We start from the raw sequence: 21,040 nt of genomic DNA, 5'->3' as shown, positions 1-21,040 counted from the left end.
TTGTGATTGTACCAAGTCATACTCTATTTCAACACACAAAGTAACTAAGCAACAATTTGTGTAAAAAAATCAAAGCACAATCAATATATACAAAATTTACAAGAGAATGCTCCCAATTTTTATTCCATCCCAAAAGTATAACTGATAATTGATACCAAGACCTTCCTTGCAGAAAACATTTGTTTGAGATATGTCTTAAGTCAAATTCAGCCACTAAAACTTACAAAACAAATACATAAAATTCTTTTCCGTCTTTCACAAGTTTGACACCACCCCCACCCCCCTCCCACAAAAAAAAAAAAAAAAAAAAAAAAAAAAAAGAAGGTAAAATGCAAAAATGACCCTCTAAGTTTCTTCATATTTTATTTCAGTCATCTAACTTTTCTTTTGTTCATTTCAGTCCTCTAACTTTCAAATTTATTCAATTAAGGTTTTTCCATCAACTTTTATTATATGTTGTAGTAAAATTTTCAATTTTATAAATTTTTCTTCAAAATTTTTAAATTAAAAAAAAATCAATTAATGATTAAAAAATATTTTCCAGATTTTTTTTTCAAAAAATTTTAACAAAAGTTAACAGAAAGGCCTTAATTGAATAAATTTGAAATTTAGAGGACTGAAATGAAAGAAAGAAACATTAGAGAACTAAAATGAAATATGAAAAAAAATTAGAGAGTCAGATTTGCATTTTAGCCACAAATAAAAAAAAAAATGAAAAAAGAGATTCTTTATCCCATCCAAAGAAAAAAGGTTTCCACCCTTTAAGATGTCATTTCAATATATATTGAATATGCTTTGAATAAAAAGTTTCCCCTCACACTTTTTTTTTATTTTTTATTTTTAATACAAGATAGAATTTCTACTCTAGCTTAATCTAAGTGTATATGTATGTGAAGCTCTCTTCTGGAGACTTGAACCCCAACCCTTGCCCCATACCCCACAAGCATTTATACTTGTAGAGTGACCACTACACCAAGGGGAAGCAGTGAGTTTCCCCTCACACCTAAAACAACATTTAACTGCTTATTTTTCACCCTAAATTAATACCTTAATTGGTTATTGTTCAAGCACCGTAGACCAATACCTTAAATGGTTATCATTTAAAATGAATTAATACCTCAATAGGCTCAAGCTCACATGATAGATCTTTTCTAAAGTGAGGCGATGAACGTTTTTTGTCACAAATGTGATGTCATCCTGTAGCATTGATGTTCGCTTACTTTGTAAGTTTCATGAAAATTCACTTTTTAAAGCACTTTTTATACTCACGGGCAAAATAGTAATTTCATATTGATAGAAAATTTCATTATTGGACCCAATATTAAAATTTACATCATATAAGTTCATTATTGTAATAGATGTGAAATGATTTTTTTAAACCAAAAAAAAAAAAAAACCAAATCAGCGGTTTGACCAAGTTATTATGAAAGAACACATTTTGTTGGTCAAGAAACAGCCTTAGGTGATTCATGTTGGTAGGTCATATTTGTGTGGGGACAAAGAAAGGGTCTACTACATGAAGTCATGACTCTACCCTAACTCCACTAGATTAATAATTGTGTCAAAAATTTTCTGTCTTAACATTATTCATTATTAAGTGGGTTGCCCATGCTTAATAAATAATTCATGTTGGATTGACACAAAAATGACATATTTCATCAATTTAATAAACATGTTGTATTAGGTTGACATGGATACAACCTATTTTGAACCATTTGTAAAAATCTAACCCAAAATTATCAATATATTTTTATATTTTATACACATAATTATAATTATATCCAAGTGAATTCTACAACAATTATATTTCATTACCATATCAATTAAAGTCTTAATAGTATACCTTTTAATAGTTCTTATTTCCAGTACAATGAAGTTCCACCCAAATTTATAAATACACAATCTTGAGAGAGAGAGAGAGAGAGAGAGAGAGAGAGAGAGAGAGAGAGAGAGAGAGAGAGAGAGAGAGAGAGAGAGAGAGAGAGAGAGAATAATATGAGGGTATTTATTTTCATTATTTAGGGTAAAAGGGTTAGGAACTTAAGAATTTCAATGATGAATTTATAATACAACCATTAAAATTATTTAAATTAGTTATTTATCTCTTTAAATTTTACATTTATGTTGAATAAAACCAAAATTTATTATATGAGTTAAATACGTTCATGTCAAAACATGTTAACTCATCTTGAGATGAATAATGAACCAAGTCATTTCGGGTTGATTGCAAGTTAAGTAGGTTTACACAAAATTAACCCAACAAACTCATTTACATTGAACATTACTTATAAAAAATTGTATGAGTTGTGTCAACCTTCACGCTGAAAATTTTAATGCATCCCTCAAAAGATACAATAACAATGTTATAATAATATTAGTATTATTTTTTTAGCAATTTATTTATGAGGTATTGAAATTAAATCTTGAAATTGTGATTTCTATAAAATTTGAGGGGTTTTTTTTTTTTTTTTTTAATAAGTAGATAGTGACCGAGGTGGCAATCGAATCACTGATTTTCATTACAGCTAGACTATCATGCTAGAACCCCTAAAACTTGAGTTATGGTATGGAAATTTATTCAAAGAAATGGTGCAAAAGTGTGTTCTAGTGGTTAAAGGGTCATGCGATCAACTTAATTTGGTAGCTTAATTTGGTAGGAGTTTTATTCGGTTAACCAATTAATAAAGATAAAAGAAACAAAATAAAAGCTTGGTTTTCATGGGGAAGCTGCAAAGACGGCAAGAATCTCTGGGTATAGGGCTCATCTTCTTGCCAACGTCACAATAAGTTTTTGCCAGCATATGGTTGAATCCACGTAGAACAATGTTCGGCCAAAACAAAAAAGAAGAAAAAATCAAATTTTGACAAGTGACAGTGCAGCAATTGTTAAATGGAAAATGTCAAAGATAATGCAAGTTTTATTACATAAAAGTATAGAACTTACAAATTTATGTGACAAATCTCAAAATACATAGTATTTTTAGCTCTTCTCTAAACAAAAAAAAATTTATAATTTGAATTACTCCATCACATCAGACATCAACAAGAATATAAATTAAGTCTCAGTTGCCATTTTCATTACAATATTTACCAATAATTAGATTCCCCATTTCATAATAATGTGACAAAGAATATAATTAATTATTGGTTATCATATCACAGAAAAAAGATTAAAAATTAAGTGTTTGTCTTCAAATTTTAAAAAAAATTTTTTTTTTTTTTTGAGGGAAATAAAAGAATGAAGTTTGAAAAATAATACAACCTCTTTTTCTAATTTTTGTGAAACAAAAATAATTCAACCTAAATAGAGGTTAAATTTTGGAAAATACTTATAACTACTAAACATGGGAAAAGCACTTATAAAAAAAAATACCACCCGTTTCTCAAAAAAAAAAAAAAACCACCCAGCATAAGAAGATCCAAGTCTAAGCAATTTAAAAGATTTCAAATGTCCCGATTATTTGGCACATTACAAACAAATTATTAATTTTTAATAGAAATAATAGATTTTCAACTTATAGCATTTGCCCGATTGTTTTTTTATCATTAGATGAAGGCAATAGTTGATTTATGGTGTAAACGGAGTTTCAATTTCAAATTTTTAATTTGACAATATAATTTTTTATGAATTAAGTTAACTAAAACCAACTACAAACTTAGAGATTTTATGCCACAAAGCATATTATGCAATTTTGTTATGGTTTAAGTGATGGTGAAATGAAACAATGACAAATAATGCCATTGTATTTTTCTTTTTTATGAAAAAAATAAAAAAGTATCACATTTTAACCAAATAAGTTTAAAATTCACCTACAGCATGCCATGCAAAATTTTGTAAAAATACATTGTTACTATAGTAACGGTGTAAATATACACTAAAACTATTCATTGTAGATTTAATTTTTATTATTTCTATACATATCTTGACAATCAATGAAAAGAATGGATAATGACTTTTGTATGAGAAGAAAATTAAATAATTAAAAAAAATAATAATAATATTTTAATAAAATATAGTATGTAATAAATAATTTAGTTTAGACCACTTTGAAAAGTAAGAACATAAAATAAAATAAAACAAAACAAAAAGATAGTCAGCAGTGTGATGGGCAAAAGTTACAGTAGTTAATCAAGGTGTTTCAATACCTGTCTGGCCAGTCGTGGATTCGAGAGGACCATTCAAATCTATTTTAACTTAAATTTCCAATTCACAAACATTTAAAAAATGAGGCTGACCACGTAGGCCACGTGACGGGTGGGATTGGTGGGAGCCAAACAACTAAGGACGCGTAGCTCCGTGATCGATGAACACGTGTACGGATGAGATGGCATTGGAATATAATAAATGGACAGCGCGATTCTCAACGCCCCACCTCAACAACCACCATTCCGTATATACGCTCTACCTAATACGTATACTATACTGCTCCTCATTTATTCGACATGTGTATGCTGACGTGGATGTTGCCTTTACTATCCATTTCTTTTTTTTGGATGGAACACCGTTGTCTTTCTTTTTCTTTTTTTTTGATTGAAACGGTGGAATTGTCTTTCTAGAATAATGATTTACTTGCCCAATAAATTTTATGTGGTAAATTGTTATCAGAAATAATCGTTATTTTTTTTTGGTTTATTGGCATAATTTTCTTTTAAAAATAAATTTTTGGATGAGTTTGTTTTGAAGGTATTAATGAGTAGGAGAGTGTTATATTTTGTAGATATTTTAGGTGGAGTTAGATATATATATTTTCACCAGATTACCTTCAAGTTTTTTCTCTATTAAGATAAGATTTATGGGTATTTTTGAATCATATAAAAGTCCAGTTCAAACTCCAAAAATGAGAATTATCTTATAAATAGTATAGATAAAATGTTAAAGACTTAGCATTATCTTTTCTTTTTATATAAAAGAAAAACCCAAACTCTCTAATTTTTTTTTTTTTTTTAAGAATTCAAACTCTTTAATTTAGTTGAAGAAAAACAATACAAAGTAAATTTTCCATAGCAACCATTCATCTTAACTGCACTTTATCCTTAAACTATTGAAACAAATGATTGATCATTAATTTTAGAATATTTATATAATGTACACTTACTGTGTGTTAGTGTTAAATCTAAAAGAATTTAACATTAAAAATCCTAATTTATACATCTTGCTATAAGATCTTTCAATGTTAAAATTTTGTCAAACTTAACAAGAGAAACCAAAATAGACAACATTTGAAACAACCTTACAAATTTAGAGGTCAATTTGATAATTTGAAGATTAAGTGTAACCACAGTAAAAAATTATAGTACAAAAGTATAATATGCTCAAACAATAAATCTAGAAAACACAATATTTACAATATTTTTACAAAAATATATAAGTAGAAAGTTGTTATTGACTATTACAAGCGTGTAAAAAAATAAATTAATTATATATTTAAATTAGAATCAATAACATCTTACGACAGATATTATTTCTCAATTTCTTTTTAAAATGAAGATGAAATAGTGTTATTATGTGGGCCCGTATGATTCTCAATAGGTGATTGTAGGTTGTATAATTAGGTGGGTGTGATTCTCTAGCGCACGAAGAAAATGACGGAAGCATCCAATAATGAAGAAGCACGTGGACAGTTCCCACGTGGAGATTCGGTGGCGACACGTGGGCCATTTTTAAGATCTCATGGTACATGATACGAAATACAATATATATAAATACATGAGCTGGCTACGCAACCTATGCGATTCATTGTGGGTCCCACGTTGTTTGTTTCTGCGTCCACCTACGTGGGACACGTCAGTCTCCGGACCACACGTCCACACCGACATACGCTAAAGCTGGTGGGACCACCCCCAAAGTACCACGTGTATCGTGTATGTGGTGACGTGGATGTTGCCTCCTCCTCCTTCTTCTTCTTCTTCTTCAACGCCATTTCTTTCTCTGTGACTCTTTTTTTGTCTCCGTTTCTAGAGAGAGAGAGAGAGAGAGAGAGAGAGAAATGCTGTGAGAAACTAAGGGTCAATACAATACAATAGCTTTCCTTGCGTTCACGTCTTTGCCATTGAAGATAGTAAAACGAAACCTCTTATATTTTAGAGTTTAAGGTATGTTTGTTTACTCTTTTTTTTTTTATAATTTTTTTTATAGTTTGCTTCGTTCAGTTTTGAAGTTGCAGAATGAGAAAAATTAGAATTTTATCCTGAATTATTTCAATTTAAGGCTTTTTTTGGTTGCTGAGAAAATGGACCAAATTGTAGTAGGAAAGACTAAAGAGCCTATTAGAAATGGAAACAAAAAATATGAACTTTTTTGTGGTTTGGTTTCTACAGTGTGTATGTGAGAGAAAACCTGAAACTCCTGGCAACTTGGAAAAATATATTTATATATAGAAATATCTGTTTTTAGCTTAGTTGAGGATTTTCGTAGGAACTCAATTTTCCTTTAGTTGGTTTCAGACTTTCATGGGTTCAATCCCTCTGGGTCCACCTCACCTCCCATTTAAATTTTCATGTGTCGTGCCCCACTTTATTGTATTAGTAAATTATCAGTTCTAATTTTCAATAACAATATATTCTCATGTTAAATTGTTAATGGAACTTAATTCTGTTGTATCTCGCAAAGCTTGATAGAATTGGTTTTGATCTATCTAAAATTGTGAAACATATTGTTTTTTAGGCTGTTCATTGGGTGCTTTGGAGATTTTTCCTCTGAATTATAGATTGACATGATTACCATTAGTGCAGAAACGCAAAGGATTTTGTTACATAATTCAAATCAAGAGTTTTTAAGTGCTTATCCATGGCAAACAATGAAGAGAGGAAGCCTTCTAAGTCTGAAAAATCACCTTCAGCTGCACAACTGGTAAGCTGAGAAGTGTCAACATTTATGTTGTCGAAACTGGGATATATATATTTATATCTCAATCTTCTTGATATTGGAAAGAAAATCAGGCTAGATGTATATGTAGATATATCTAATCTTTATATTCTTTTACATCTAACCTTTGAAAGTCTGCACATGAGTAATTATCAATCCTTTGTACTAACAGGATCAGACTAATCAGGCCAGTCAGACCAATATTCAAGCCTATCCTGATTGGGCAGCCATGCAGGTTATCTACTTCATGCCTGCACTGAATCTCCTGTATTGCAGAAAAAAACTGTTATATATTAAATAGAAGGTTTGCTTTATAATTTGTTTCAAGAAATGTTAAAGTGTACTTCAAACTAATCCATATATATATTCAGGCATATTATGGTCCCCGAGTAACTATTCCACCATATTACAATTCCACCATGGCTTCAGGTCATCCTCCTCACCCATATATGTGGGGCCCAACACAGGTATAAGACCAGTATCAATTCAAGGCAGTAGAAGTTTCTATATGATTTGCAATAATTATTCTGCTAGCTTTGTGCATTGAAGAACAAAGTTATAAAACATCATTCTATGGTGGTTTGTTAATTTATTAATTCTTACAGCCAATGATGCCACCTTATGGGGCGCCTTATGCAGCAATCTATCCACATGGAGGGGTTTATGCACATCCTGGAGTTCCTCTTGTAAGCATACATCCTTTTTTTTTTTTTTGCTTAGATTCTGTTTATTCATAGTTATTATGGAGTCTTTCTACATTTGCGTTTTGAAGGATGACTAGTTATCTTTTTCCGTGTCCAAGACTCGAGTTTTGTAGACCATTATAGCTGTCTTTGATGTCTTGCAACCTGAAACTTGTATTTTGAATTATGGCCTAGTTCAGTAGCGTTATGCTCCAAGTTATCTTAGTATGATCAAAATATTTACTTACATTTGGCGGACATCCTATTGGTGCTGACTGCCCTGTCTAGGTGGCGTGAATTAAGCACAGTTCCCATTTCTTTATAGAAGTTGTAGCTCTCAATCAAATAGTTCTAAATGCCCCTTCCCATTTCTTCCTGTCTGATAGAACTTGAAAAAAAAATGATAATAACTTTCTCATGTATTTCTGTTTTGTTTTTTTTGTAAACTAGGGGTCACATGCACTTGGTCAAGGGGTTCCATTGTCACCTGCCGTAAGTGAAGCTTTGCTGCTATGATTTCTTTTGAATTTTTGCAATTCTTTTGTTTTCACTGTTGATGAAGCAATATGCCAATAAAGACTTCTTTAGCCCCCCACCCCCAAAAAAACAAAAAAGCAGAGTTAGAAATACATCAATGAGGATAGACTAAAAATTGTCTGTGTTAGGTGCCCCTTAATAATTTTGGGTTTAATTATGGTGCAATGAAGCAGGCTGTAACTCCTTTGAGCATTGAAACACCCACGAAGTTGGGAAATACAGATCAAGGTTTTATGAAGAAGTTGAAAGAGTTTGATGGGCTAGCAATGTCAATAGGCAATGGTAGTGCTGAGAGCACTGAGGGTGGGGCTGAACATAGGATGTCACAGAGGTTTGCTGATCTTTTTTATAATTCCTCCAATTCTCTAACCTTGTCTTCTTTGAATCTGGCACTCTTTGGTAGGCTAGAACACTCCACCTATTCCCATGTAAATATGTCTACTTGTATGAATTCTTCCTAGTAGACCTCTTGTTAGGCTAACTTAGTTTCTTTGGCCATGTGAACAGTGCGGAGACTGAAGATTCCAATGATGGAAGTGACGGGAATACTGCTAAGGTGAGGACTACATGCTTGGCTTCTAGGCATTCTCTTGCAACAGCTTTGCACTTAGCTTCTGTTGATTTTACTCATATATACATATTATGGACAAAATTGTTAATTTGATTGTAATCTCCCCCATCTTATGTTCAGGGAAATCAATCCCGAAGGAAAAGAAGCCGTGAGGGAACACCAACCACTGGTATGACTCTGTTCATCACCAAGTATTAAATCTTGATGAACAATAGAGTTGGCCTGGTATTCAATAGTGTAGGATCACCTCTCTCTGTATACATGGCATGGCCAAATGTATCTTATTTTTTAGTCACTTTGCCCCCTTTCTTTTTCAAGCATTAGAAGAATCCCTTAATCCCAAAAATCCAGCACCCACAAGACCATCCCACTAGGAAGGAGAAGTACCATTAAGCTAAAAGGCCATTGGTGGCTAGTGTATCAATTAATGGGATGACTGGATTTACTGCGTTGGAATTGCATAGTGCCTTCTTAGTTGTGTTGAGAACCTGCTCCTCTTAATGACATCTGGTAGGTAAGTATGCAGTGACATGTTGGATTTGGTTCTGGCATGCAAAAGAAGTCGGCAGTGACAGAGGGCTAGGGAGGGACTGAGACTTGGGGTGTTTATTAAGGGGAAGACCACTGAATGTTGGCGGTGATTTTAGGAAAAATTATCAAGGGAACCAATTACAAAGATGTCAGTTAGCTGTGGAATTATGGAGTACAGTCTTGCTAGTAGTATTAGCTAACCAGTCTATTTCCTTTTGGTTACTGCGATTATTACGTAATCCCTTTCAATGTTCAAAAGATTAGGCCTGAACAGTGACACCACTCATTCATATATGGGGTTCTCACACCAGAATGGTTTAGAATGATGACATATGATCATTTTGAGATATTCTTCTTTACATTTTATCATACTTTAATGTTGTATTTAGGCTCTAGTTTCTTTCCTATCTGAATGATGGATACTAATCACATGGGGTGCTTATTGACTTAATCGGGGAAGAGCACTGAACGTTGGTGGTGATTAGGGAACATATTATCAAGGGAACCAATTATCTGTTCTGCAGTTAGTTTTGGCTAACCAGTTTGTTTCCTTCTGGTTATCATGTAATAATCCCTTTTCAACATCATAAGATAAATAGGCCTGAGTGATCACTCCTGTGTGGGGTTCTCATGTCACTCCTGTATATGGCTCTCATTTTGATAAGTTCCTCTTTGCAATATCTTACGGTGTTGTCTTTAGGCTGTAGTTTCTTTCATATCTGATTGGTCTCTCTAAATGGTGGATGTCTAAATTGTTCTTGCTTCAAACATAGAAGAAATGGTATCTTTTAAACTATTTCAAAAAGATTTTTCCACTTAATACTACTACATGAAATTATCAATGAAATAGAGATGTACCAAGTGATCCATTGTAATGAAACATATTGCTTGCAGAAAAATTGCCTGTGGTAAAGAAGAAACTGAGATATTGAGTTGAATTCTTGTTTTGATTTTTCTGTTTACTCTATCTGTATTTGGACAGTCATTGGTGGCAAGACAGAGACACATGCCGGTACAGTTTCTGCCAAGGAGGTAAATGCCACTACCAGTAAGGTATTGGGTGCATTTGAGCTCAGGAACACTCATAGTGTGAACACCATGACAACACCTACTAGTGTCCCTCAATCTTGTTCGGTACTGCCTTCTGAAGGGTGGACACAGGTATAATTTGCAAATTAAGCTCTTTAGTTCTTCGGATTTCTTCCCTCCCATATTAGTCCAGTATATGCTTCATTTTGTCAAAAGTTTGAATTATTTTGCTGTTCAATGTCTACTGATTCATTGTCTAAAGCCTTTTCTGACCTAGTTGTACATTCTGGTGATGGTTTATTTTATATTGCTCAGAATGAAAGGGAGCTGAAACGAGAGCGGAGGAAACAGTCTAATCGAGAATCTGCTAGGAGGTCAAGGCTGAGGAAGCAGGTATAGGAATCTGTGTATTTTAGTACTTAGAAATTCTCAACTCTTGTGTTGTTGGTCTGAACGACCAATTTGCATTCATCGAGGTCTGGCTAATGATTTGCAACCCTCCACACAGGCTGAAACTGAAGAACTTGCACGTAAAGTTGAATCAATGGTCGCTGAGAATGAGGCAATAAAGTCTGAAATAAATGGATTGACTGATAACTCGGAGAAACTAAGGCTAGAGAATGCTACATTAATGGTACATCCATATGCCATCCCTATAATTCCTTCTTGCATGGGGAATCAATTAGTTTTTAACTTCTTTTGAGCCTGTTACTCTTGCTTCAACTTATAAATTGGATTTTATATAATTATACAGGAGAAACTGAAAAATGCACAACGAGGACTACAACAGAGAGAGGAGATAATTTTGAACAGCATTGATGACAAAAGAACCCTACCCGTTAGTACAGAAAACCTGCTGTCGAGAGTTAATAATTTGGGTTCGGGTTCAATTGGTAAGAGCATTGAGGAAAAGAGTGGCATGTATGATAAGAACTCAAGTTCTGGTGCCAAGCTGCATCAACTCTTAGATGCAAGTCCCAGGGCTGATGCCGTGGCTGCTGGCTGTTCATGATCATCATGGAAACAGCAATATTGCAGTTTTTTTAGTCATGTGGTTTTGGCAATATTAAAAGCCCAGAATTACTGCTAACAATAAGCAGAAGAATGAATCAAACAACTGAATAGGACTGGTATCCCCGAAAATGCAGACTCTAATTTTTACTTGTTTATAAGTTAGCTTATTCATGTATGAAATAATTTAACTTTTTTAGTATTCAGAGTGCATGGACAACCACAGAAAAGTAATGTACATTGAGGAGATTTAGTTAGGGTTCGCCTGTGCTGTGAGACGTGTCTGCTTGTGAAATTTTATGAACTAGTGATTTGGTCCTTTTGTGGTACGTGAGTGAGAAGAGTTGGATGTTTTTAACCTTTTTAATTCCCACTGGTTTGGCCTAAAACACACATTGAATAATGATTGCAAATTTTTAACAGAAGTTCAAATACAAGTTTTTTTTTTTTTTTTTTTACAATTTTTTGTCACAATTTTGACGTGGTAGATTATGAGCGATCATCTATCACTTATACATGAATTCATTATTTTTTCTTTATCACTTGCATTTTAAAAAAACATAGTTGTGGCAAAGAAGTTGTGTATTTTTGGTTCCCCCTCAAAGACAACACTAGATCAAACTGCCACTGGTACTCAACTACCAAAAAAAAAAAAAACATCTACGAATGAATCAAATCACAACCACCTGTAAATAATAAATTAATAATTCATCAATCAAACAAACCACCCACAGAAAACAAAATGTATTACAAAGTCCAAATTGAATGCATAAAATTTAGTAGGTAGCATTGAGCTCAATTTTTTCATTTTTAGAGAAATTGATTTCCAGATTCAAACTTAGGATATGTCGTTTACGGGAGGCTACTTGTCATCTAATGGCCTGACTTCTACCGCTCGGTCTTACTTTCAAATTTTAGGTAGCTTAAATCAAGCTTTATTTTATTTTAGGTAGTTAAAATAATAAAAAGTCAATAATGGTAGGATTTAATTAAATAAGTGACATTTGACAAGTTTTTATTTGTGGACTTTGAATCTTCTATTTGATTGTGGACCAACAAGGATGTGATCATAAATCATAATCATGGGTTTAGGTCCATCGATTCACGTGAATTAACATATACTAGTAAATGGCTTACTTATATGCTGTTTGTTCTACCATTTTCTTTTCCTGTTATACACTGGTCTGAAATCCATGTGAGAAGAAAACAAAATCAATGGTAGATTTCGGCTAGTACAAATAGGTGCTTTGTGTTGATACAGCAGCAACTCAATCTTCATGAGAGGTCTCTGAGTAATAATACAAAATCTCAATTAGCACAATGGCGATATGTGGTTCTTTTTTCTTTTTTTTTTGAAAAGGATAGGTGGTTCTTTTGTTCTTAGTAACCTTTGTCAATGTAATATAATACTAGCTCAAGTCGTAGAAAGAGTGCAATACTACACAACTGATGAATGGCTGCCCAACAAAGGTGGGTATCAATTGTTCCATTTATAATCTTGCTATCTCATGCAATTTTCTCTTTTCTACCTCCAATCAAAACCATAATTGTGAAGGATTAAATTCAATTTACCACCAAAAAAAAAAAAGGGATTAAATTCTTGGTTCAAACCTCAAATTTTGTGCAAAAATAGGCTACAAATTTCAAGAGCATGACGGCCTTTAGTTTATGTGGTTCTTTTGTTCTTGTTCTGCCCAAATCTAGCCCAAGCCTTAAGCCCAAAGCCCCAAACCTTGGTTAAGGCATTGCCTTTAAAAAATTGAATCGGAAGCCGCTCTTTTATCAGAGCCAGGTTTCGATCCTGGGACCTGTGGGTTATGGGCCCACCACGCTTCCGCTGCGCCACTCTGATTGTTGATTAAACAGTGGAAAATATAATATTTATTTAATATCAAAAGGGGCTTTGGCCACTACGCCCGTGCATATTTTCTTTTTGAAGAATAAACAAAGTTTCTCTTCAAACTTCTTATATATTTCATTTTTGGGTGTGAATTTTGAGAATCTAATCGTTAAATTTCACGTTCCTTATGTTCTTAACTTACGTATCAAATTTCGTTCAAATTGGATATTATTTACTATTTGATCAATTAACTTATTTTTTACATACAACTTTAAATCACAAAAACTTGAAATTATAATATTTATTTGATGACATAGCAATTGATCTTTGATCTTCTTGAAATTTTGTAAGCATTAAGAATGTAATAAGAACATGTAATTTAACGGTTAGATTTTTAAAATTCACACTCAATATAAAGATATATGATGAGTTTGTAGGGTTTCTCTCCAAACTAGTTTAGAGAGAAACTTTGTTCTTGAAGAATTATGATGCCTTCTAAGCTAGCCTTGTTGGATTCAAACCGTGCAAAAGAAATTTCAAATTGGAAAAAGTTTCTCTCCAAACTAGTTTGGAGAGAAACCCTTCAAACTTATCAAATATTTTTATAGTGAGTGTAAAATTTGAAAATCTAACTGTTGGATGCCATGTTCTTATTATATTATTCATGCTTGCAAAATTTCAAGAAAATAAAAAATCAATTGCTATGTCATCAAACAAATGTTAAAATTTCAAGTTTTTGTAATCTAAAATTGTGTATAAAAAATAAGTTCATTAATCAAATAGTAAATAAAATCTGATTTTAACGAAATTCGATATGCATGTTAAGAACATAAGAAACATGAAATTCAATAGTTAGATTTTCAAAATTCACACTTAAAAAAAAAGATATGATAAGTTTGAAGGATTTCTCTCCAAACTAGTTTGAAGAGAAACTTTGTTCTTTCAGATTTGGGATAGGATAGTGACGCCATCGCATGGCTTTACTAGCCATGTTGCTCATGAAAATAGCTATTTTCAAATTTAGACGTTTTATAGTTCTTGGAATAACTCAATCATAGAATTCTTAAAAACTATGCATGTTTGGTTGGATGAGTTTTAAGTTATATAATTTAGTTTTCATTATCCAAAATTCAAAAAATGTGGGCCCCATTAAAATGTAAGTTGTTTGGCTTGGTTTTTGAGTTGTGTTTCCATAACTCAAAACTTTGAGTTAGAGTCATGAAAATTGAGTTCAGCATTTAGGATGTTTCCAAAATTTTGAGTTATGATTTATGAGTGTGTGAGCTCCACCAATTTGAGTTAAAGTGTGAGACATGCAATTGAGATTTGGAACCAAACAAAAAGTAGAGAGAGTTTTGAGTTGTAGTAGAGATAGAGATATGGGATATGGGATATGAGTTGTGATGAGAGATAAGTGATGGGTTTTGAGTTAGGAGCAAACCAAACACCTTTAAAATAAGGGGATTGAATTTTGTTATATCATCAATAATTTAAATAAATACGAAAAATAGTGATAATTAGCCCCTTTTTTTATTTTTAGAAACAAGAAAAGCATTTGCTATTATCATGGTTTTAAAAATAGAATCGAACCGGCCAATTCAACTAAGAACCAAACCCTAAACCAATCAAATAAAAACAATCAAAATCTGTGGTTCAACTAGGAAAAATCAAGAATTGGACATTTTTTCCGATTCTTTGATTGTCCTAGTTTTTAAAACCATGGTAAGAATAGTTGCAACCATATTAATTCAAATATCATAATGTTTATCTTCTCCTATTTTTTTCTCCTTACAATCACCTAAGTACTTTTTTTTGTTGCTTAAACACATAAATACTATATTAAATAATCTCATCTATATCACAAGCCTCTTAAACGTTGTGAGGAAGGAAGGAGATGTATATTGTTCCCAAAGCTATACAACTAGATGCCTAAGAGGCAACAAGATTCTCGTATTTCAATGATAGCTTAGTATTTCCAATAAAAATATCTAGAGTTCGACTCCCCTTTCCTAAAAATGTATTCAAAAAAGGTAAATTGCATAGACTCAATAATAGCAAGTAAATCAGTTTGGAACAAGGAAAAGAGAAGGGAAGGGAAGGGGGTTTTTTCTCTATTTGTTTGATAGGAGAGATGAGAAAAAGAACAAAAGTGGAGGAATATAAATCAATCCGGCTTAATTTGGGGGGAAATAGAGAGAGAACTCCACTAAAAAAGTGTAGCCACAAATATTGACTTTTAAATTTTTAATGGCTCCAAACCTACTTTTTTGCCCAAATTTTCATTTCTCTCTCTAATAAACATATTTTTCTCTTTTCTTTTCTCCTTAGTCCTTATTTCCAAACATGTACGAGAGACTTTTCCCTTTCTTTTTCTTTTCATTTCCCTCACTCAGCTGCAACTGAACACAAAGTAATAGAACTTTAGAAGGGTTGATATTGTCCCAAGATGTTTTGTGTGTAGCAATATGTTGCTTATCTGTCCTAATGCTTATCTAGCCTCATCAAAGATTCCATTTACTCCCATTTAGACGTGGATTTCATATCTAAAAAAAGCATGGGGCAACAAAACGATTAGGAATGGTAAGCTCACAAAAAATGAAAAAGGAAAAAGGAAAAATAAATCTAGCCTCATCAAAGATTCCATTCACTCCCATTTAGACGTGGATTTCATATCTCAAAAAAGCATGGGGCAACAAAACGATTAGGAATGGTAAGCTCACAAAAAATGAAAAAGGAAAAAGGAAAAATAAAAATCATGACAAAAGCATAAACAAATGCCACATATAATGAATATAATAGTCAATCAATTATGACACAAGAAGCCCCTCAAAAAAAAAATTATGACACAAGAAATACATAAAGTAAGTCCAAAGTGAAAAAAGGTTATAAGTTTTTTTGTTTTTATTTTTTTTTTAGAAAGAGTTCAACCTATGAAATCTGCTCCTGATTGTAGCTCTTTATTATCAGACTAAAACATTAATCAGTTTTTAGTAAGCAGGAATTGAATCTCAAATCTCTTATTTAACCATCAGAAACTTTACCATTTGAGTTAGCAGGAACCCACTAAAAAGAGTTATAAGTTAAATAGGGCATATTTAAGTGGCATCAATTGTGGTTTACTTTATATATTTAATTGGATGTGGGTTAACTTTGGTTTGGTGATTGAGAAACCCCAACTTCTTTGTCAAAATGACTAGCAATTATGTTTGTCATTACCTATATTAAAGCACAAGAAATTCTATTAAAGTATTTTGTCTAAATTAGTGTCAGGGATTTTATCAGGAGAGAAGCTTAATATATCGTGATTAGTGTTCTTAACACTTCTTTCTCAAAGAAGAAATTTTCGAGTTGTGCAATCTCGACACTTATACTGTCATATTCAATCTTTGCTCCATAAAAACAACATAATCATGGTATTCTCTCTAAGGTTGTAAAAATCATTTGAGCTGTTTGAACATCTTGACTGAGCTCAACTTGGGAAAAATATTTGTGAAGCTGTCAAATGACCATTGATGATAATAAAGAAGGTAAAGTATATAAATATTAAAATTGATGAACTGTATATACCATCAATATCTTAAATAAAGTTTTATAAGATATTAAGTATTCGTAATCTATTAATAATCTAAATAGTCTATTTAGTAGTAAAAATCATGTATTATTATTATTATTTTTTTTGAGGAAAAGATAGAAAAATCATGTATAATTTTTAACAATACAAAAGTTGGTGAATCTAATTTTATAAGTCATAAAAAAAAATTCAGTAGGTCTAATTAACTTTAATATTATAGTTTCAATTGTAATTTAGTTATTAATTATTAGCATGGAAATGAGTAAAAATTGCAACACTAAATTGGTTACCCATCAGGGGTGAATGCCCCTAGATTATCTAGCAACTAATTCTGATGGGTTGGGTCAATTAGTCATAGGCCTTACTGACTTATTGACCCAAAAATAAAGTCTCTCACACAGTGACTCAAGCTATTGTATGTTCTTCAAAGTTCAAGCCTTTTTTTTCTTTTTCTTTTTCTTTTTTTGGGGATAGATAATAAGGTAAGTTCGACTCGTATGAAGTAAAACACATTGGTTCATCCTGCCAGCAGAACAATTGGAAGCAAAATTTGGGGGGTTACAAGCATAACTTAATACTTTGATTAATGATACCTATCTAAAGTTTTAGACTGCCAGAACTTTTATTTTGCGAGTGAATCAGAGCTCTCCATCTAATCCATGATCATTGTCATCCACCTGCTGGGAACCACTGCAATAAACATGAAATTTAATCATTTATGTCTCTCTGGAAGTCTCGCTACCACACATTTGATTTCTAATAATAGGTTCTGGAGTTATAAAGAACAATAGAATGGGTAAATCATCAAAAGCTGGAATGATTGGAAAATTCTCTAATGTGTGTGGAAGTTTATAAGAGAAGAAATGGAAAAAATAGAAATATATAATTATTATACCCTTCACTCTTTAGTTTTTATTCGTCTTTTCTTGGAATAGGTATATAATCAATATTTCAGCTCCATTCCATTAATGGAATGTGTATTTTCACCTAAGCATTCCCTTCCTTCTAACTAAAGTCACCATTTCATTACTTCCTCCTAAATTCCTAAAAAAATGAAAATGGATTGACTGTTCCTTAAAAAATCCATCTCATTCCATTTTCCCCCCTCCCAAACAAGTTATAGTTGGTAATAGGAACAAACTACAGGTGGCTTTGGAATACGGCTCAAAGCTCTTGCTACTTTTTTATTGGTGGCTTTTCTCCCCCCCACCTCCCCCCCCCCTCGGCGGGGCCCCCAAAAAAAAGAAGTAGGTTAAATTACAGATTTGAGGTTTAAAATTACCTCGTCTGACTGCAGTGCTTGCTTAAATCTTGACAAAGAACCTTGCTTACATCTCCTACTTTAACAGATCCTTTCTTTATCAATTCCGCCAACTGCAAGAGTATTTGGCATCATCAGTAAAACCGAAATAAACATACATAGAGCATAAACAAAAACGACTTTGAATTAAGGTTGAAATTGATAAGCAGAACATCTAAACTTACATCATCTTCTGTTTCCTCAATTAACCTGTCCCATTTTAAACACAAATGATCAGACTCAGTGAATCAACATACTAAAATAGTTAATAGTTCGTTCGGAATAAGTTATTTTCATTGGTAATTTTTTTTTTTAAAGCTGAGCAAAAGTACAGTTGCATTTAAAAAAAACAAAAACAAAAAATGAAGCTTTAAAAAGCTGTAAATAACCCCCCTACTCCCACACCAAAAAAATAGGCTCAACTTTACAGAAGAAGGAGCATAATGCCCTCATTTGTAATGGGAGCAAAAAGGCAACAGGCATTTTTTGTTTTTTTTTTGATAGGTAAAACTGAGATACAAATAACAAAGTGGCAACAGGCCACAAGAGGAGGTATACCAGAACTGTTTGATGTCTCACCTTCCACAATAAGATGATATAGCTTTTGAATATGCTCGAGCTTCTTGTTTATCTACCACAAAAGAAAACAAACAATTGTTAAAAGGCATCACAGTTTTTCAAAACGCAAATAAATTTTGGGCAATACAAAAAGGCAGATTTTCTGGAGTGTTTGTAAGTGCTCTTTCAGTAAAAAAAAATAAAAAATAAAAGCATCACAGAAAAATTCCATATTCTCCCTTCTCCAACTTAATTATTTTCTAAAACCTTTGCATTGTAAAAAAGATTAATAGAATATCAAGTCATTTAAGCACATCAAGATTCAAATGACAATATGTCAAGTGAAGATGTTAGCATAAATTAACATTTTGCCATCTTGTATAATTGAGGTCATAAAGTTTGTCTTAGATTGAAGAGTAATAATCATCACAAATTTCTCAAGAAGATAGAACATATGTCAGAATCTAAAAAGTCTTGCGTCCCCTATTTTGCTACAAGAACTATAAAGACAATAAGCTATGTTCTATTTTAACTAAAGGAGAACAGGACAAGACAATTATCCTATTCTTTCTAAACTAGCCGGCAAATAACTTATTTGATTCAAATATCAATCTTGATTAAAAGAAAATCACCATGACAACCTAAGCACAAACTGTGGCTAGCATTATTTGCAAGAGTGAAATTTGAGCTTAACTAATCCAAGTCATTGTAAAATAATACTTACTTGTTGTGACGTTATTCCAATCATCCACTCTGACCCACTCTTGCGTGGTTGAATCTATCTGCAAAATGAAGAGATGAATTTAAATATACCCACAGCAGCATATCTAAACATGTCATAATGCCACAAGATATTGACCGGCCATAGAATGGCTGCCACAGAAGATGAACATTGTGATTCAGCCACCACACCACAATACCAATGCATTTGACAAAAGTCCTGAATACAGGGTTGGTCCCTAAACTCTAGCTCATGACTGATAGGGACAAAAATCAATCACTTTAAGCTTTTTAGGGTCTACAAGCGGTCACTTTAAGTATGTTAGGGACTAAAAGCAATCACTTTAAATTTCAAGGACTAAAATTGCTCATGAGCTAAAAGTTTAGGGACCAACAGAACAGAATTATTTAAGCCCCCAAAAAACATGGGACAGTGACACTATAAAGAGATCAAATCAAAGTGGAAACTACCTGCTCAAGAGTGTAATCTTGCATCTTGTCGCAAAGCCCATCAAGAAGTTCAACGACTCTGAGCTCACTGACTCTATTGGAAAGAATTGCACAACCATGAAATCAGCCACTCGTAAACCAAACTACAAAACAACAATTACTTTCGAAAATGATCATATACGCCGCAGATATATGTACAGCACTTACTTAATAACCATAGATATATCACCCATTACATCAGAATATATATTAAAACCTCTCAAAACCCCCCATCTGATTAGCTTGAACATCTTAATCTAGATCTAATAGTACATTGCTTTCCAATCCCCCCCCAATTCTGATATAACGTACATTATAATCTAACTCACACTAAAACCCGAAAAAAAAGGTAAAATTTCTTATTTTTTGAGTTATACGAAATCCAAATGACTAAATATGAATATACCTATAACCTATATGATACTAACAATCCAACCAACAAAAAGAGAGGAGATAATTGAGGCAATACCTGTAATCAATTACCTTTCCTTTACGTTGACCTCTAGAGTCAAGTCGGTGTCTCATATCTAAATGATTCCTTGGTTTTTCCTGTCAAATTTAACATTTTAAGCTTAACAGAGATGATAATAATTATTAACTCCAAAATTTTTGTTTAATTAAAAAAAAAAAAAATCATTCTTACATTGGAAAGTCCATACTCTAGCTCTTCCTGCAAAACAATTTGGCTATTGTATCAGATCGCATAAGAATAGGATCAAATTGATGTATTGGAAAAAAAAAAATACCGCGACGGCATTGCAGGCTGCGCATTTGTCATCGATGCAGTAAGCAACAGAGAAGACGGCGAAAATCGTCAGAACCAGCCACGCCGCCGACCTTCCCATCTTCCGATTTCGTCTCTCTCTCTCTCAAGTCTCAAGTCAAAACTCAGAACAACTCCGTCAGTATTGGCGACCATTTTTTCTCACTTGCCTGTATTTTTCTCTTTCTTTTTTTCCTGTACTGGGCCTTGGACTCGACGCCGGCCCATTTCCAAATAAGAACCCCACTCCTTTTTATTTTTTTGGAATTTGGATCCGACACTGTGCAATTACCCCTAATCAATGTGAGAGAGAGTTTCAAAAAGTGAAAAAGGTAAAAAGTAAAAACATACAAAGTTGAATTTTTTTATCCAACGCCTAGATTAAATTCGAAATTTTGAAATTCGATCTCAATTATTTAAAAAAGCAATAGCTACTTAAGGACAATTTTTTTTTTAAATTTTTTTTTTTTTGGTGTAGTATCTATATGATTATTATGCTATGGGCTGAGACTATTGTTGCAGAGGTTATAAAGTGGATGGTGAGTTTATTGGCCTACAGTGTAACATAAACT

At 32.6% G+C, this 21,040-nt stretch overlaps 2 protein-coding genes and 1 non-coding gene across 5 annotated transcripts; 1 reads left to right on the top strand and 2 right to left on the bottom strand.

The window, feature by feature from the left end:
• The first annotated feature begins 5,928 nt into the window (after positions 1-5,928).
• LOC142622667 (G-box-binding factor 3-like) lies at positions 5,929-11,591 on the top strand. Of its 3 annotated transcripts, none has more exons than XM_075796193.1 (13): positions 5,929-6,093; positions 6,733-6,850; positions 7,038-7,100; positions 7,237-7,332; positions 7,471-7,551; positions 7,999-8,040; positions 8,259-8,416; positions 8,593-8,641; positions 8,777-8,825; positions 10,170-10,348; positions 10,532-10,609; positions 10,725-10,850; positions 10,971-11,591. In XM_075796193.1, the coding sequence occupies exons 2-13, from the start codon at positions 6,788-6,790 to the stop codon at positions 11,226-11,228; spliced, it is 1,242 nt and encodes a 413-aa protein (XP_075652308.1). In that variant the 5' UTR covers positions 5,929-6,093; positions 6,733-6,787; the 3' UTR covers positions 11,229-11,591. The 3 variants fall into 3 exon arrangements, with proteins under 3 accessions (XP_075652308.1, XP_075652306.1, XP_075652307.1); XM_075796191.1 differs by having other exon boundaries at positions 8,256-8,416; XM_075796192.1 differs by having other exon boundaries at positions 5,939-6,093; positions 6,728-6,850; positions 8,256-8,416.
• A 1,416-nt stretch (positions 11,592-13,007) lies between these two features.
• Positions 13,008-13,079, bottom strand: TRNAM-CAU (transfer RNA methionine (anticodon CAU)). The gene has a single exon. It is a non-coding gene; the product is annotated as a tRNA-Met (tRNA).
• A 3,898-nt stretch (positions 13,080-16,977) lies between these two features.
• Positions 16,978-20,628, bottom strand: LOC142627989 (uncharacterized). Its single transcript, XM_075801908.1, has 9 exons — positions 20,452-20,628; positions 20,349-20,375; positions 20,175-20,254; positions 19,688-19,760; positions 19,221-19,278; positions 18,518-18,569; positions 18,124-18,148; positions 17,921-18,012; positions 16,978-17,328 (listed from the first exon to the last, which is right to left on the bottom strand). The coding sequence occupies exons 1-9, from the start codon at positions 20,548-20,550 to the stop codon at positions 17,277-17,279; spliced, it is 558 nt and encodes a 185-aa protein (XP_075658023.1). The 5' UTR covers positions 20,551-20,628; the 3' UTR covers positions 16,978-17,276.
• Positions 20,629-21,040: the final 412 nt, after the last annotated feature.

This window comes from Castanea sativa, chromosome 1, assembly GCF_040712315.1.
Source record: "Castanea sativa cultivar Marrone di Chiusa Pesio chromosome 1, ASM4071231v1".
Classification (NCBI taxonomy): domain Eukaryota; kingdom Viridiplantae; phylum Streptophyta; class Magnoliopsida; order Fagales; family Fagaceae; genus Castanea; species Castanea sativa.
Note: the sequence above shows the minus strand (reverse complement) of the source record. Positions and strands in the feature narration are given on the sequence as shown.